Raw genomic sequence first — 18,139 nt, 5'->3', positions numbered from 1 at the left:
AAAAGCCTACAAATGAAGGGTTAAACATACTACTAAAACATAATAGCCAGTGCCTTTTGCTAACTCCCCTCCAACAGGAAGGCTGACAGATCCTGACCGCAGCAAACAATAGCTGGGATTGTACTAGCAAGAACTAGTTCAGCTGCATCACTTGCCAATAATTTTTTTAGCAGATTTAACATTCTTCTGTTTCCTTCACTTGAACAGTATGATGGGGGGGAAGGAGGAGGAGAAGAGCAGATAAATTTCCATCAGAGCCTCAACCACTGAAAGAATTTGTCCTTGGTACCTGCCAAATGTGAAACTTCAGACCAGAGGCCAGCAGGGCTAACCGTTTGGAGATGATAGCAATGATCTCAGAGCGATGCAAACTGGGGCACGGGGCTGCTTTAGCAAAATGTTTTCTGGCTGCACAATACGCTGTTGGGCCTGGGAGCCCCCACACTCCCCACCCCAACAGCAGCAGCACAGCCACCAAAGCACAGGGGCTCACGTTCATGCCACCACTGGGGCTCTAGTGGGGTCCAAACAAAAACTACCAGCTCTACACAAAATATGTTTTATACCTGTAATTATTCCAGTGGAGCAAATATATACATGCATGTGTGCATACGTATGCACCTACTATACACAGACCTATATCTACATATAAAACATTTCAATTCCATTTGCATTCAAACCATTGCTGAACTAAAGGATTCAGCCACAACTGAAGCATCTACAAAAAAATACTCAGTTGCTCTCTATACTGTAGAACTAATTGTCAGAAGCAGAGGCCTTGCATGAGGCCAGTTCCCTTTGGTTACATATATACACACACATTATGTTAAAGCCAGTAAGGAGTAAGCAAAAGAGGCAGCCTACCTTCTATGTCATCTGGAGCCGTGGCATAAATGCTAGAAAGGTTAAGCTTCAGTCTGTCAGGGCACTCTCTATTTACAGTCAGGCTGGGTGATATCACTAGATCTAGCATTTCCTTATACCTGAAGGAAAACAAAGGAAAAATATAATTTATTCATTAATTATGCATGCTTACTAATGATTCAATTTTTTTCCCTAAGAGTATAAATATTAAAGCTGATTACCTAAACCCAGGCTTCATATAAATTCCACATAATAACATTCACTAAAGTTTTCATCAAAAGGAAATGCTGAATTAAAATGAAGTACTTGCTCCCTTGGAGATTACACCCATCTGATTAATGCTTTCCGTTTCTTCCTGGATTTTGCCATACAAAAACTAAATTCCCTTATCTCTCATATGCCATCAGAGCACAAATGTACATACCAGTGTCCAGTGAGGCTCCAGAACAGACTATTAAGGGCTGAAAATGAAGTCAAGGGTAGTTAACAGCATTATCTGGTCTTACAAAACAATAGGTTAGTACTGGTGATAGGATCAGTTTTTCAGGGGACACCTAAACCAGGCACATAACTACAATGACCTGACCATTAGGTGGCAGTGATACAAGGACAGTCCCCTTTCACATAAATAACCTCATCTGATTTAACCAAAAATTTCAAATGAACAATATATAGCACTTGAGTCTCCAAAGAAAAACATAATTGTTTGTGTGTGCACATGACCTACACTATAATGAAAGCTTACAAACTCTGCATTACACAAACAGTTCAGAAAAAGAGAATGACTAAATAATTATTTCAGACCCTATGCACAACATGAATAGGTCTATTCATCTAAATACCACCATTTTCAATATATGTGTCTAACTTCAGCTACACACCTTTTCAGAAGTGTATAGCTTTCCAAAGACACTTGCCTGAAATAGAGCAGCTTGCTTCCCTTGGAAGCGTTGGATGTTTTGGATGGGTACAAAATATGGCATTAAGTGCACAGATTTTCATAACTATGTTTGCGTAAGGACAATGGGGTGAGTACAGTAAGGAAACTGTGTGTTACATTAGATATCTGCACGATGGCTTTTATGCAAGGCAGGTTTCCTGGACGCCTTTACCCGCATAACGTTCTGCCCTTGTTTCCTGTGCTACCAATGCCTGCAGCTGGAACCATGAAGAACCCACTGGCCAAAGAAAACCTGAAGCTAAATTTGTCAGTTCATTGTATTCATTTTTTTAAAATACACACAATGCAGTGGAAACCTATTTGAATTTTCTATGACTACACCAATGTATTTTGCAGCTTTTGGTTCAGGTCCAGAACAAGTGATGAAAAGAGGAGGACTCAAAGATGCTATGTCCTTCCCTTTCTGCAGCCACATAGAGTACATCCTCACTTCAGTCCCCCAGAGGCTACTTGGCGGAATTAGGGCTATTAGGGAAAAGCGTAACTGTGCTCTCGGACAGAGCAGGGCCCCGGCAAGTGCATACAGGAGAGAGGGCGTATGGTGGTGAGCGGATCCAAGGCACCTGGGTGCAGCCTACATGGGCTCCCCTTTCTGCGCAGCACTGAACACGCTACCTGCAAAGGCGGCTGGCACACCCTTGCTCTCAGGCTGGGACCTATCTGGGCTGGACTATAAAGGTATCAGATGGCATGGCAGCAACAGGCTGGTAGCAATCCATACCACACCTAAAGCATCATGAAGTTAAAGACAACAGCACTTAAACCTGAAATCTTGACATCGGGCTTCTGCAATACTAATCTACGCACTCCTGTGAGAAGCGAAGAGGTTTGTTTTTATTTTGTTTAAATACCACTGTATGACTTTACCAGCTTTGAGAAACAGAGAACAATAAACTGGATACTTTTTATCTGAACCTCTCCAAATCACTTTTACAAAGCCCTTACAAAGAAGGTAAGTATAGTTATGAACAGGCACAGATGAAGTATTTTACCTGTAACTGAACAGCAAAGACCAAAGCTGAGTTCGTTTTCACTTTCCCCACCTAACAGCTGGAAAGGCACTCTGCCCAGGCAGAAAAAGCATCCATCCTCTGTGAATTTGCAGAACTGCCAAAAATGGGTATGAAGCAGCATAACCATGTACAATGTCCGCAGCCCCAGTCCTCCTTTCTCCAAATGGGATCTGGGCTCCTCTTGTCTGCCTCCCTTGGAAATCCACATGGGCGTATGCATTTTCACCACCAATGTAGCCCCAAGTCCAGAGGCTGGTAAAGGCTTCCTGATTATGTGCCATGAAGGAGACCTTAAGTGAGCAGTAAATGACCAAAATGGGGTAGAAATACAGTACTCCGGAGCCAACACTTGTGAGATCCATGCTCCCTAACTGCTGCGTGTTATAGATTTGCTAAGAAAACAAGACTAGCATAAAAATCAGCATTGCTTTGCAGCTGGAGGATCTTTGTTGCTAGTGCGCCTCAAAGGGCTCCACCTTCAGATATGTCCCTGTAAGACGAGCACAACTCCTGCCTCCCCACCCCCCACCTTAGACGCAGACACTAAAGCACAGCAAGACAGAAGAAAAACGCAGGTGCACAGGGGCCACCAATTGTGCCCACAACCAGTGTCCATGCTACCAACTGCATGGAAATGCAACAAGGTACCAGATTTGTACAAGGATAAAAAAAATAGTCCCTAGCTGTACAAATTCCTCCCTAAGTGACTCAGTCAAATGGCAGAGCCAAAACAGCAATCCAGGACTCCTGACCTAACCCTAAACAAAATACAGCCCATGAGAAACTTTACCCAGTCCTAATAGCACTGGAGCAAGCTATGCTCCAAACTGGTACCTGTGGACAGAGGCTTTACTGAAGCACATGTGCATCCACTTCACAGGCAGTCTCAGGCAAGGGGGAGGCAGGCAGATGCCTCAGAGCCACAGACTGTCAGGCAATAAGGGATTGTCATGGCCCTTCTGCACACTTTGCTTATGCCAGAGGAAAAAGATTTTTCTCCTGAAACTGCTAATCTCACTCTTTTGCTGGTACAGCCAGGCTGCCGCAGAGAAAGGGGTCAGGAAAGCTTTTGCGGTGCTGACTTCTCAGTGGGGAGGAACAAGGTCTCCCCTACAAACAACTATGGCTCCTAAGGCTCTCTTAAAAGCAGCAGGCTGAGCGGGGGCTCTTTTCCCAGAGGGATTACTTTATTTGAATCTATCGGCACCAAATTAAATTTTGTTTGCATGGCTGAGAAGGCAGGGTTCAGTTTTATACCAGGTTTTCCCTTCCACTGTAAGCAATGTGCAATTTTTTTCCCATTATTTCCTTAATGCTATACATGAATTGAGGAAAAGCACTGTTGTCCCAGATCCTGTCAAGCTGGGGATGTTCTACATGTTTCTCAGATAAAACATGCCCTTCAGCATAATCCAAAACCCCATCATTCATGACATTGCCCAGACTGTTGCCAAGTGAATGGGAGCAGATGTTTAAAGGGAAATGATCTTTTATAATGATTAATGCACTTTAATTACATCATTGTTCAGAGATTTCATTAGCTACGCTCTGACTGATGATTTTTCTATTGGTTTTGTTCTCTTCACTTTTGTATTCACAAAGTCACATCACACTTCCCTGTATTTGTTCTATAACATTTTCCTGGGTTTTTTTCAGCTTCCATTTTTCTTTAGAGTATTTATTAGTTGCATGTACAAACAGGTAACTTTTCACAGAAACGCCTGCCTGGTTGTGCATGTCACGTATGTGTTTGCGTTGTTAGTGGCTTCACCTGTTTTGCACGTACCATTTAGCAATTTGTTCATGTGCATTTCTTGCTTATGTACTTCAAAAGAGTTTCTGAAATTCCAGTTTTAACAATGGCAATCTACAGAAAATCTTCAGTAAAATAATGGAACTGGGGTGGTATTTAACACAGTAAATGACATGCTGGAGTGCAACTGATGAAAGTATCAGGTCTTTGTTTGCTTACTTTTTAGAGCAAAAACATTTTCTGGGTTAAGTATTGTACAGTAAATCAGTAATAAAGTTTGCTGAATATGAGCTTTTATTAAAACCAGTGATGGCAGCATCCAGCATGTTGGGCTGACAGACATCTGGAAGAGCTTTTGGCTTCTATAATTAAGAAGAACCTTGTGTGAATTTGGTACTCAGCTTTTCCATTAGAATCCCCTACTCAAAAACCAATATTTTGCCCTAAAAGTTGGCCCACAAAATCTCTGCCAACAACAGAAACTCTTCTCTTTACTAATGTTTAGGAAGGAAAAAAGAAAAATAAAAGTCTTTTTCAGTCATTCTGAAGCTAGGAATGCCAAATTAAACATTTTAAGGTTTCAAATTTTTTATCGAGGTGTTGGGGTAACCTACAAATCACATTTTCTTTTACAATGACGTTTTGAAGGCAGTGATTCCAGACCCCAACTCATAACACTCAAACGTGTTGAAGATCACACTACTGAGCAATCCCATCTCTCTCCAGAAAAGTACTCAAAGATGGGACCCAGGACTCGGTGTGCAGACGGAGTCAGCAAGGTGCTCTGGATACCGACGGTGACAAGAACTTGATGGATAATATTTTGAAAGGATGAAACAGGAAACCACGATGCTGTTGTGGGCAGATGCAACCACACCACAGCTCTGCTTAGCACAGCTGAAAGGCCAGAAGGCACCAGCAAGGGATGAAAGAGACTCCTTCCAAAACTTGGACCTCTGGTGCTCAGGCATAATTTAAAGCATCTCTCAGACTGCTCTAACTTGCTTTTAACATCCTCCCCACAACACACTAAAGGCATCACCTCAGGACCACGGGCATTTCCATCCCCACTGTGGAGGCAGTGCACTTCTTCCTGGGAGTCTGCATTTTTTACTTGTCTTTACTCCATTTCTGGGGTGAGAAGATAGTGTTCTGCCTTCAATACATAAAAGTACATGAAGTGGAACAAATATTCAAAAGAGTGCTTCCAGGGCATTTTCACTAAATAAGACACCTGGGTAGTAAGTAGTACCGGGCTAAACTCAACGGCCAAGTGACAAAGAGATTTCAGAGACAATGTACGCAAAGAAGAGCATTTGCCCAATAACAACAGCAGTCTGTAGGAGAGTATTTGAGCAACAGGAAGTTGATGGTACAGTTCAAAACGACATACCAGGAGTAAAAGACAGTATGGGGGAAAAAGCTGGGATGGTTGTAGAAAAAATAGAATGAGCTCTGTATCTGCCATCAGTGGAGGAACTGATGAGTTAGGAGCCCCACAGAATGAAGCAGGTGAGAAACAAAAGACAGGAATCCTGCCCTTGAGAAAAACCTGCCAGATCCTGCAATGGGAAAGACAGGATACTTTAAGGGAGTAAGAAATTGCAAGGAAAGTTTGTCCATGAGGGGAGAGGCAAATCTAGAAATGACTCTCCCCATGACAACCCCATGCAATGATCTTCTCAAGAATTTTTACTTGTATCTGGCTAGAGGCCAAATACAAGCCTAAACCACTACATCTTCCTAAGCATACGCATATGCCAACACAGAGCCCTAGGCAGGAGTGGTACAAGCCAAGTCCTCTGCTTTTAGCTTTGCTGGGAAGGGAAGGAGTAGAGACAGAGATTGCAGCCTAAGTGCAAGAGTAACATTTTTGTCTTGCTTCCATGACTTTATCTGGATTTAATTACTTGATCAACTGCTTTCACCTTTATTCTCCTCAAAAAATGGTGCAGATTACTAAGTAGAAATCTGCAACTTTATGACTCCAGTGCTACTCATCATAAAGAAGACAGTCTGATTCCCCAGTTCATTTAAGAAGTGATTTTCTAAAAGGTAGCTGCAAAAAAGAAGTGTGAAGACAGCCTTCTCAATCTCTGATTCAAAGAAAACAAACAAACAAAACCCCAATCTCAAAAAGTTTGTCTTTTCTCCATTCCTAAGAAATATGAGATTTGTATTTTTTTTTTCACATGGGTAAAATTTTCAAAAGCACCTGCTATGTTTCATTAATTTTCATTGGGAATTAAGACTTCTACTGTTTTAATTCCTTGGGAAGCATGGCAGCTTAGCCAGCTTTGCCAGGACTAGCTGCTTGCAAAATTACGATCCCCATTTTACTCTGCTCCTGCACAAAAAAAGGAATCATTCACAAGCAAGGAAAATGCTATTATCTTGCAGCTACCTTCCAGGTGGTATAATAATAGGGAATCTCCCATACTGAAGATTTTGGCTACTTCTATCCACACATTTCAAAAGCAGAGGAAAGTAATTTCATTTCCTCTGTCAGTACATTCCTCCTCGCACTGTTAGGACTTTTTCCCTCCATCTATAATAGATCCTTTGTTCCTTCCATTTCAAGAACTGAAAAATGCTTCAGCAGGTGAAAACCACAATGCTATTTTCTTTTTTATACTGAATCTTAGCTCATCCACAAGTACATCTGATAGATGTATGCAGGAAAGGCCTGAAACAGGCATAAAGTTAAACTCGAGCTGGCATAAATGCTCCCATACAAGACTGACAGTACAGCAGTGATGACAAGATACCCTTTCAAGGTGACCTGCAGGGCAGCATGCCTCAGGCTGTTTATATTCCCGAGAGCTGCCTTTCGCTGACGCAATCTGACAATAAAAGCAGCAGTACTTGTCTGGATTTATCATTGTCCAGCCTATTCCAGACACAAAAAGTAAGAGGACTCATGGTAGTACAGCTTGTAGCGCAGCATCTGCGGGTGGGGGTACACAGTTGCATTACTCTCCAGCACAGAATATCTCATGCTAAGGATTAAACCAAGAGGAACAAGAGAAAAGTTGTGATAGGCAGGCAAGGGACAAAGCACATCAGACTGCAATCAGAGATTAAATGAGGTGGTAGTGAGGCTGCTCCAGATGACAGGCACAGAGCTAACCCTTCTTGCAGCTGCTGATCACGTTGAGTCAAGTATGAGAGATGACAAAAAATAAATAGGTGAGACAAGGAAGGAGCTGGGAGCTGTATTGCCTGAACTCGAGCCCACAGCAAGGAAAATCTTCATTTCAACTGAAGCAGGATGCCACTGGCTTTCTGAAAGAGCTGGGGAGAAAGGCCCATCTCAGCAGTGCCTTTGTGTGGCTCAGAGAAAGCTGGGCAGAGGCTGCACACGAGGACGCAGAGGCACCCAAGCCCTCCCTGGCCAGAGCACAGCGTTCTCAAGCTGTGCTTCTTTGCATCCCCCTTATCACTCCCCTTGTGCACATATTGTCACCCAGTTTTTAAATCTTACTGTTGATCTTCCAAGATAGTAATCTTTTGTTTAGTCCAGCACTGGCATAGCTGGCCATAAGGTTATATTAAAAAAAAGCTACAACTCTAACAAAGTAAGAGAGATACACACATAGTGCTTCAGTTGAAACAAACAAAAAAAACCCCAACACAAAACCAACCCCAAGACTCGAAATAAGAGCACAAGCACCCAAGTAAGACCTGGATCACAAACAGGTTTGTTAATTCAGTAGTCAAATTGAAAACTTTTCACAAAGAAAAACAGCCCTTCCTTTTCCATATTAATTCCATGTATATCTAAAATTATTCACTTCATATTAAAAAAAGTTTGGTTTGGGTTTACATTGAGATCTTCAAAGTCCTTTTTCTTTTTAAAATGTGTTAATTCTAAACAATTTTAAGAAAAACTGAGAAAATAACAAAATAGACCATTTATGTCACACTTCTGAAACCACTATTGTTTAAAAATACCCAAAGTATTCCAACAGCTTTAAAATCCTTCCCCACATGGGTTTTGTTTTGTTTTGTTTTAAATGAGACAGTCTTTTGATTGAAATTTTACTTTCACTGGAAGTTTTCTGTCTTGCTTTACCAGACAGTAAAAAACAGATGAAAAATCCTGTCTCATGAATTTTTTGAGCCAACTTTACCTGTTTTTTTTTTTATTTTTGAGGAAAGCCTGCCTTAAGATTTTTTGAGTGCTTGGGACTGGCAAAAATAATTGCATCCCTTGTTTCCCTGGAAGTCCTGAATTTCCAGAAGCATTGGCTTGCTTCACCAGGCTTCATCACCTGTTATTCTAGACTGCTTTTCAATGAGATTTGGTTTTTTTTTTTTTAAACACGCTGTTTCTTTCTTGTCTCAGACCTGTTGACTTAAAAAAAAGCAGGCTGTCTTCATATAAATAAATGTTCTTCCTACTCCTAGCAAGGCTTCACTACTCCCTTCTCCAGGTGCTCTTTCCCTGATCCCCACATTGCAGACACAGAGCAATACCGAGAAGGAAGAGGGGGGCCGAGCTGGGCTGTGATCCCCCCCTGCACTTCCTGCAATTAACTCGGGAAGAGATTGAAGGAAGATAGACCAAGGGAAGCATCAGCATTTTCTGGTTGAGCAGTCCAAGGTAAAGGGGGTTTGGTGCACATAAAAACAAACAAGCCGAGCTACCTTCACTGTTTGTTATGAAGGCACAGTCTGAAAGGTAGCTTGAAAATTCAAAGTGAGCTAATGATGGAGTTTGTGCCACAGACTTTCAATCTGGCAGCCTAACCAGGAAATATATTATATAATTGCTTTGAGTCACTGGGTATTTTAAAACAAATTTCAACACTAGTATTTCACTTAGAATAAGTCAGAATGAGAAAGCTGAATTTTTCAGAATGCCTTTTTTTTTTTGTACATTGAGCCTGTTTGCTAAATGGAGCAACATTTGCAAAAGATCTTATTATTTGCCAAAGTATAAAATTACTCAGCTGTCTTACTGTGGACAATCAAGTACCACACCAAACAGACTAAGTTGGTAAAGAAACGCTACGAGCTTATAGCCTACAGTAATTTGAAAACTAAAATTGTATGTGTGTACATACATATATATGCATACACACAAATGTACATATATAATCTCTTTCAGTTTCCACATTTCTCTTTGACACTCACAAGCTTTTTAATTCCATTACACCTCTTCCTATTCATATCCCCCATGTGCACCAGGGCTGCATGCGACTGCAGAAAACCACTCCAGCAGCTCCAGCTGCAGAATCATGGCCCATAACACAAAACAACTGCCTCCAAAGACGGGGCTTCACAAACCAGGTACTGTAGGCTCTGGCGCATGAGACTTATTTGTCACTACTTAGGCACCTCTTTTCCCTCTGAAGAACTATGCTTTTTATCCCTTCTCTTCAGAATCACAAGGCCTAAAACCTCACTTAAATGTAAATCACAAAAATGTGATTTAAGAGAAATTATGAGATTTGAAATGAAGAAGTAACAGCTGATAACTCACATATTCATGCTGAAATCATCTCGGTTCTCTTACAGGAGTGTGCAAGAATGTGTTTTGTTTTGTAGCCTACTTGTTACTTCTATGTCAAGTCACTGATTTCATCTAGCTTTGAAATTTATAGGAAAAGGAGCTCTGAGAAACTAAGTCATCTACAATTCTTGAACAACAATAACCTCCAGAGAGAAGAAAACCAAAAGAAAACTAATAACTTCTTCACAAATTCTGCAGTACTCAGAATCAGCAGAGTTGTGGGGTTTGTGGGATGGGACCACAGAAGGGATGGGTGCAGGCAGCAGTGTGCTCCCCCATGCACCCCACGCTCCACGCAAGAACAGATGAAAGCAGTTACTCTGCCTGCTGCTACTGCAGGAGCTATCTACGTGCAATTGCAGAAAAACGATAGATTTAACTGCACTAAAAGCAGCAAAATTCTGACATGGAATGAGGAAAAACCTTGATGTTCTAACATACATTTTCACTGGGATAAATATGTTTTGCAGGGCCTTTAGCAGGCACGTGGCTAATTCACGGGGGAAGCAAAACAAAAGGGAAACTTGAATAGGTCGCCACCAGAATAGTAATTCTTGACAAATCTGTAAGAATATATGAGAACGTTCTCAACAGTGTTGGTCAGTAAGTGGGAGAAATGCTGAAATTATCATACTTGTTTCTTAAAATGTCAAACTTTTCCAGCCACGAAGCTGCCTCCTCAGACAGAAAGACATGAAAGATTCTTTCCATTGCCCACAATCCTCCTCTGAGCATGCTCCCCCACATCCATGCTAGTGGCTCACCTCCACATTTGCCACCATGGGACTGAGGCTAGTACTTTTATGCTGTTTCCTCTCTCAATTCTTTTTTTTAATCACTTCTTGCCAGCAGGGTTTGAACCTGATTTTTTGTTTGTTGGTTTTTTGGGCTCTTTTTTCCCCTCACTCCATTTTCTGCTTTACATATTCCACGGTGAGGAAGGAGTAGCATCTATGTTTGGACATGAAACTCTGGTCTTATAGCAGCAGAAAATTCATTCTCAGGAGTGAACACTGGTGTGTGTGTTTGCAGAGCTTATTTTATAAAACATTAATATTAATACATTGCAACATAAAGCAATTACACAAGCAAAATTAAGCAGCCAGAAACTACTTCAGCTCTACTAGAGCAAGATGAAGTAGAGACAATAAAGCACTAAATATCACAGAAGAACATCTGCTTCAAAAAGTAGTGAAGAGTCACATATGGGAAACAGAGCTTTCCTTTCCCACCTGTGGAGCTTTGCACGCACCCGCCCAGACTCCAGTGGCCAAGCTGCAGCACAGCATGAGAGAACCTATTTTCAGGTAATAATTTGCGTAAAGCTATATATTCAATGCAGCAGGTAATAATTTCTGCAAAACTATATTCAATGCAGCAGGACAAGTCAAAGAAGTCATCACAAGTTGCAGAGGGCTCAGGAGGGAAACCATGAAAATTTTGCCATGCAGACAGCACACAAAAGCCATCACCACACAGGCCTGAAGTAGCAGAGAGCTGCTATAGCAGCCATGGCTGCTGGCTGAACACATCCATGAGTTATGGGGCAACATTAATTCTCTCACCAAAAACACAACCTGTTTCGAGCCATATGTCCCACTCAAGAGCCTTTCACTCTGTTTCGCTTTGAGCTGAACATTAGTAGCAACTTCATTTTTCCTTCAGCTACTCAGCAGTCAAGGGAAGGAAGAGAGGAGCTGGATAGTTTCTTAATACCAAGAGAAACAAAGACTGTTTTACGCAGTGAAAGTTGGCCATTAGCTGGAGCGAGTGCCAAAGGGAAACATTTTCCAGGAAGTTTAGTGCCGGACGGCTTTACCTTGGGGAGAGGAGCACTAGCTGCAGGGAGTGCCGGCAGCTGCCTTTCTCCACAGATGGATGGCTTCACGTTGTTGTGGATTTAAATGTACATAGTTACCCATAAACATTTATACCAGCCAGATCCTAAGGAAGAACTCCCGATTCAAAGGGTAGTGATGCATCATTCATGAAGTTCCCACAGAAAAATGAATGCACCAGAAAATTCTTGCCCACAATAGTTGAGAGGTAACATTCTTAATGAAATCCACAGGTGACTGTGTGCAGGAAAGGGTGGTGCTCACATGGGGACAGTTCTCCCAGAGGACACAGTGAGAACAAATCAGTTCTGCCACAGAGAAATAGCAGATCAAGTCCTGTTCTGAGACTCAAAACCTGGAGTTTTCTCCCCACTCTGCCCCAGAACTCAGCTGATCCCTAGGCAAGTCCTTTGTGCCATCACTGTGCTTTCTGACCTTTGTGTGCCTTCCCTACAGAGACTGCAGGACAAGTGCTCCTCTTCTGTATATGTGAAACATCAACCAGTGCAATGGTGTCCTACTCTCAGTGGGATCTCCAGGTACTGCTGTACTAAATAAAAAGCAATAACAAACAAACAAACAAAATTAATCTTCCCTAGGGCTGCAGTTTATCTTGAAGTAACACAAAGCAGCTTCTACTGAGTTCTTCCAACATGGAAAGCACTTTGTTTTATCCCCTATGACTGGACCACTTCAGACTCCGCACTACTACCACCACTGCATCAACAGCAGGAGATTTTAGAAAAATGTACTTAGGTGTCTTGAGCACATTAGCATCCACATTGTCCACAGGCAAGATACTGCTAAAAATTGCCCCACAAAAGCATCATTTCATGGACAGATGGGAGAAGACATGGACCAGTGCTAACTCTGGTATGAGCTAAGCATGCATAGACCCACAGTTTGTACTGGCCTGGATATCTTCACCAGTCATATTTACCTTTACAGCTCCATCATGCGAATGATCCAGGGAAAACAAGACGGACTGAGTAATCCAGACTCTCTTAGAAGGCCCTGACCAACCCGTGCCAGAAGGATGTCGTAGGCAGCCTCAGCTGCCCATGTGCACTGGGCCCTTAGATGCTGTATGGCTGGCACCTGCCCCTACAAACAGCAACATGGTGCAGTATAAAGGTGCATGTTGTCACAAGGCTGGGTCTGACACCAACTAGGGAGAACTGTGTGTAATTGTTGAAGGAGACAACCGAGAATTGCAATTCTAGTTCTGCTCCGAAGCTCTGTCACAAACAGATTGGGCAAGTTTCTCAGGACTACATTAAGGCCTCTGTAAAACCGGGCAATACAGTATAAACTGCCAATTAAGCTCTTTTTAGGGGCTGGAAAGTGCTCTGAAATCTTCAGGTGAAATCTGTTATACCATTGCAGTATCAGTATCCATGCTGATGAATAATGACCATCCTGAACATGCGACAGCCAAGAAGGAGGTGAGGTACGAGAGCTGTCCTTCAGGGCATGTTCTCTCACTCATTTTTGGTCCAAAAGCTCTCCATTCCCAGACTATGAGAATTTCTTCACCCTTTTGATTTATTCCTTAAACCTGTCAGAGTCCTGCAATGGCTCCAACAACCCCGTGAGAAAGGTAAGGCTGCCCCTTTATAACAGGCCTGTGTCAGCACCTCCATTCTCAGCCTGTAAAGGAACAGCATTCAGGGAATAATAATTCAAAAAGAGCTATGGGAAAAGAACTATGAAAGGTAAGTTAGTAAAAAGACCTTGGATGTGAGGGAAAAGTCTAGCATAACAGTACAGGTGAGGCTGGAGTGAGAATGACATACCCTCTCCTTGGTTAAATCCCCCAAGTCAGAGTTTCTCTGACCAGAGGAGATAGCAAAGAGGAAGGTCTGTTGTACATGTAGAAGGTTGAAAGCATCTTTCTTTGATTGGGACTCTCTTCTCCCCCCCTCCCACCCCTAGTGAGGAAAGGGAAGACTCTCTCATCTGTCTGGAGGAATAAACCAAGGAAAATAATTCTTAAGGATTCAGAAGCAACGAATGCCTCATGTTTTATATATTTAGTACACTGTTTCATCTATTTATGAAGTATCTTGATGAGGTAAAACACAAACGCCAGCCTCATTGTCCTGAACGCAGTCGCTGCCCTACATACCAGAAGGAAATGCGACAAAGTTTGTGGTCTCTCTAAAACTGAAGACACTTTCTTCAGAAACTGAAGTATAATATAATTTAACAATGTGTCTGAAAACCCTGTACTGCTTTGGCTTGGTCTCATAGTCTGGAATTTAAGCAGCCTCCCAACCATTCCTCAGCTCCTCATATTTAAAAAAAAAAAAAAAAAAAATCTTTGCGGTAGTCCATTACTACACATAAGGGAGAACAGAAACTCTAACCGCCCCCAAAGCTGGCTTCCCTAATTATTTCTCTTTGCCTGATAGATTTTTGGGTTAGGGTTTTCAGGGCAGAGGGGAGGGGACTGAATTTTTCTTTTTCATTTTGGACCTTCCTTGCTGTGGTCTTGATTAAAGCATCGCTAAATCAGAACTTGTGGTTCCCAAGTAATTGCTGAGTGAGCATGTCTGTGGCAGCAGTGGGACACCAGCCCTGCTACCTGGTCTGAGGGCAGTTTGCCTGCGAGGGCAATGGATTCACCCTGAGGCTCAACACTGTGTGGGTGGGAAGGACTCTTGTCCCGCTTCTGCAAAATTGGGACAGCACATTTAATACCAAAGTCAAGAGGCTTGTGTGCTCTCGCTAGGGAAAGCCACCCTTCAACCATCCTGCCTTGCTCTCCTTATTGATAAAACAGGAATGATGGTGATAAGCCCATGAGATTTCTGAATAAACCTGCTCTATTAGTGCTAAGGTTTATGGAAGTACCAGATTCACAAAGTTTAGACCATCCTATGATCAACAGTGAATTTCTGGCTGGGTCATCTTCAAACAAGTTGAGTCAAACTAGTTAAGCATAATAATGTAAAAAGAGCCGCTTCCCTCCTTTTGATCCTGCTTAACACACTCTTCTTCATAAATGCTGTAGGCAAAGCTTGTACAGCACTAACACAGTTACTATGAAGAGTACTACGAATGCAGGTGCTTATTCATTACCACTTAACCCTGAAGCTGCTTTCGAAGTGCATGGCCTGAATGTACAGCTGATTTGCTCCTGAATCATGAAATCCAACTGTACTCTGATATACTTTCCCTGTTTTGATTTGAAGTAAGTCAGGTTACCAATCTGGATTTAGTAAATATTGTGGTTAAATAAATAAAATCTATAAACTTCTAACATTCACTTAGTCACAATCCTTTCTCTTTGTTTGAAAAGAGCAGAGGGTGGTCTTGGAAGAGAGGCTATCACTCAGCCAAACTTCCAAGAAGTTATCCTTCCCTCCTCTTGTTCATGGATATAATTGAAACAGTCTTTTTCCCCTCTTTTGACTCTTAATAAAATAAAAATAAAATTTCATTATTTATAATGATTATTAATCTCAAATAATTTACCTGAAGAAGGAAATTTTTTCTAGAGGTTACAGCCAGGAAGTCAAAGGTTTTCATTCCCAACTCTGACACTAACTCATGGGCCATACACAGCATGGATCCTTTGCCCATTCCCTATTATAGGGCTGTTAAAGGTTTATTTAACTTGAGAGCAAGCAGTCCTGCACATCAGTAATTCTTGGTTACTGGAACTTGGGTACCTGCATGTGCAAATGCTAGGTTTTCATCTGCCCCTACAAATGCAGAAAGGTTTGTGCTGTCATTACTGGCAACTATGTGTGCATACCATATATGCATTTTTACAGCACTGAGCTCCTCCTATGCTTTTAAAATCACAAGAAAAAGTTATTGTTTAGATTAAAGTCTTCAAGAATCTGCGTGAAATGTGTAGGAGTTACTCTGCTGGTAAATATTATTTCTGTAGTGAAAGTTGGTTACTTCATCAGTAGGAATAACAAATTGTAAATTTTTTTGTCCTCTTACCTCTAACAGGAAGGTTCAAAACAGATATTCTGAATCAGGAGACAGGCTGATGATGGTAGTTTATAGATAAAAGTTAAGTGGAGCAGACTTCTCATTTTAAAGAGCTACAGTACAACAGCAGTGAGCAAAGTAACACAATCTAACTGCTGCATGTCTTGGGGATGTTAGGAGAAAAAAAAAGACAACTAATCAAAAGCAATGCTTGAGCAACAACTGCACTTTGATTTGTCACTCAAACCAATTAATAGTGTGGAAACAGCCAAGGGGAGAAGGAGTTTACTCAGAGCAAATGTTCACATGGTGTTTTCCTTGATATTTATTCCATTAATATTTTGTTTCTGTGGATATTTGAAAGTCAGGCTAAAATAAGAATATAGAAATAACAAATGGGACAGTTTGATTCACTTTGTGAGTTCAGGTGGGCTGGGGTCTGATTTCCCAAGAGTTTTGGTGTGACAATAGGCTGAAGCTTTTTCTTTAAGCCCAGGTGAAAGCTAACCTAGACCCAAGATCCCAAAGCTGTTAGCATCAGGTTTATTTTCAAGACAGAGGAAAGGGATTTTTACAGGGATGGCCAGAGGATATTATCAAACAAGGAAGAGTCACGGAGCACCTTTGCAGAGATCCTGCCATCCAGTCACTGATACACCACAGGGCAGCATGGAAGTGAAAATACCAGATGACAAATGCACCAACCCAATGCCATTCACACAAGTGTCCTTGCTTTCCTTTGCAAAGTCTGATCTGATAAAGAAAAACACTTGCTGAAAGTGCCATTTTATGATATTAAACAGGCCTCTAATGACTTACCAAAGTACAGAGGGACATTGACATTTGAACTGCAGGAGTTTTGTTTTCCGTCTTCTTTTTCCCCCCTGTGACTATTGCATTTGAATAACTGGAATTTTTAAAATCCCTTTTCCTCCTTTCACTATGATGTAATGCAACTGTTGCACAAGACTAACAATGTAGAGCTACTGCTGCTGGAGCCAAGTTTGGCACCAAGAGAGATTAGGGTTGGCACCAAACACCACGATCTTTAAAATAAATTTGGCAGACACACTGAAAAAGTTTGCCATTGCTACCATAAACAGCACACAGAGCAGTAAATGGAAAAGTGCTGAAAGAGGCCATGGTTTTGTTACTGGAACAAAGATGTCGATTAGCTAACCACTTAATCTAGCACCTACTTATATATGAAAACTAAAGAGTTTTACAACAGCATGTCAAAATTAAGGGCAGTAGCAGGGACCAAAGTGTAACAGAACAGTGCCTTTCATATGTCCATCATACCAGACTGAGCCTACAAAAACCAGCAGCTAGCAACCTATTAGCCAGGAGAATCTCTGTGCACCACTGCAAGTTCCACTAGATTATTCAAAGAAAAATACTTGATCCATACAAGAACACATCTGTCTCAACAAATTTCTCTTTCCAGCACTTTTCAGTTATGCTTTCCCAAGAGGGAATTTGCTCCTACTCAGTGATGCTGGAGCAGTGCTTTGGAATGAAATGCCTATGCATATTTCTCTTTTTTAAATGCAGATGGAAGGGAGAAGAGAAATGCAAGTTTTCTTCATTGTAATCCCTCTCTCCCGGCTTGAACTGAAAGAGCACCGGCTGATTTTCTCTGCTCTATATAAGGGTCTGATGATTTGTGGACATCTGCCTGCAACTGGACAGATGCCACTAGCTTATTTCACACAGACAACTAGACAGCCATGTAATAACAGCATTTTTAAATTGCTACTTTTTTTTTTTTAAACTCATTACCTCTACCAGAAAAACCTCCATATTCCATCCCAGATTTCCCCAAATTTTAAAACTCTATAAGCACCAACTCTCAAACAAGGGACCACCTTCACCAGGCAGATAAAAGTCAGAAGCATGTGTACTGCCATAACAGTTTTTTGCCAATCTGGTTAGCACTAAAACATGTAAGAACATTCAAAGCAGATTTCAAGTGCTTGTCCGATCCTCAGTAGTAACCATGCACTTTCATAAATAGTGCTGACAAGCACTCCTACTGGGATATCCAACATGGTGTTTGTGTGTGGAGGCATCTAAAAGTCACGGCCTCCTGTTGCAACTTACTTAGGCATAGATGAAAAGCAAGAATTGGTTTAAAGGTGAAAACTTGACCTTTTTTTCCCCCACCCCCCAAAATCAAACAAACTGAAAAAAATAGGATCTGATTACTAGGACCTAACTTTTTCTCTGATGGCTTCACAT

General features: G+C 41.6%; 1 protein-coding gene across 9 annotated transcripts in view; it reads right to left on the bottom strand.

Annotated features, from left to right (window-relative positions):
* Nucleotides 1-18,139, bottom strand: part of EYA2 (EYA transcriptional coactivator and phosphatase 2) — a 103,408-nt gene that overhangs the window by 59,237 nt on the left and 26,032 nt on the right. For 8 of the 9 annotated variants that reach the window (XM_075517319.1, XM_075517322.1, XM_075517316.1 and 5 more), the window contains exon 2: nt 865-983. In XM_075517319.1, coding sequence (XP_075373434.1) covers nt 865-973 — 109 coding nt within the window. In that variant the 5' untranslated portion in view covers nt 974-983. Of the gene's footprint in view, nt 1-864; nt 984-18,139 lie in introns of those variants that run through there. The other variant, XM_075517325.1, reaches the window with a different exon arrangement.

This window comes from Mycteria americana, chromosome 14 (genome assembly GCF_035582795.1).
Source record: "Mycteria americana isolate JAX WOST 10 ecotype Jacksonville Zoo and Gardens chromosome 14, USCA_MyAme_1.0, whole genome shotgun sequence".
In the NCBI taxonomy this organism is placed as follows: Eukaryota; Metazoa; Chordata; class Aves; order Ciconiiformes; family Ciconiidae; genus Mycteria; species Mycteria americana.
This window is presented reverse-complemented; position numbering and strand designations above follow the sequence as displayed.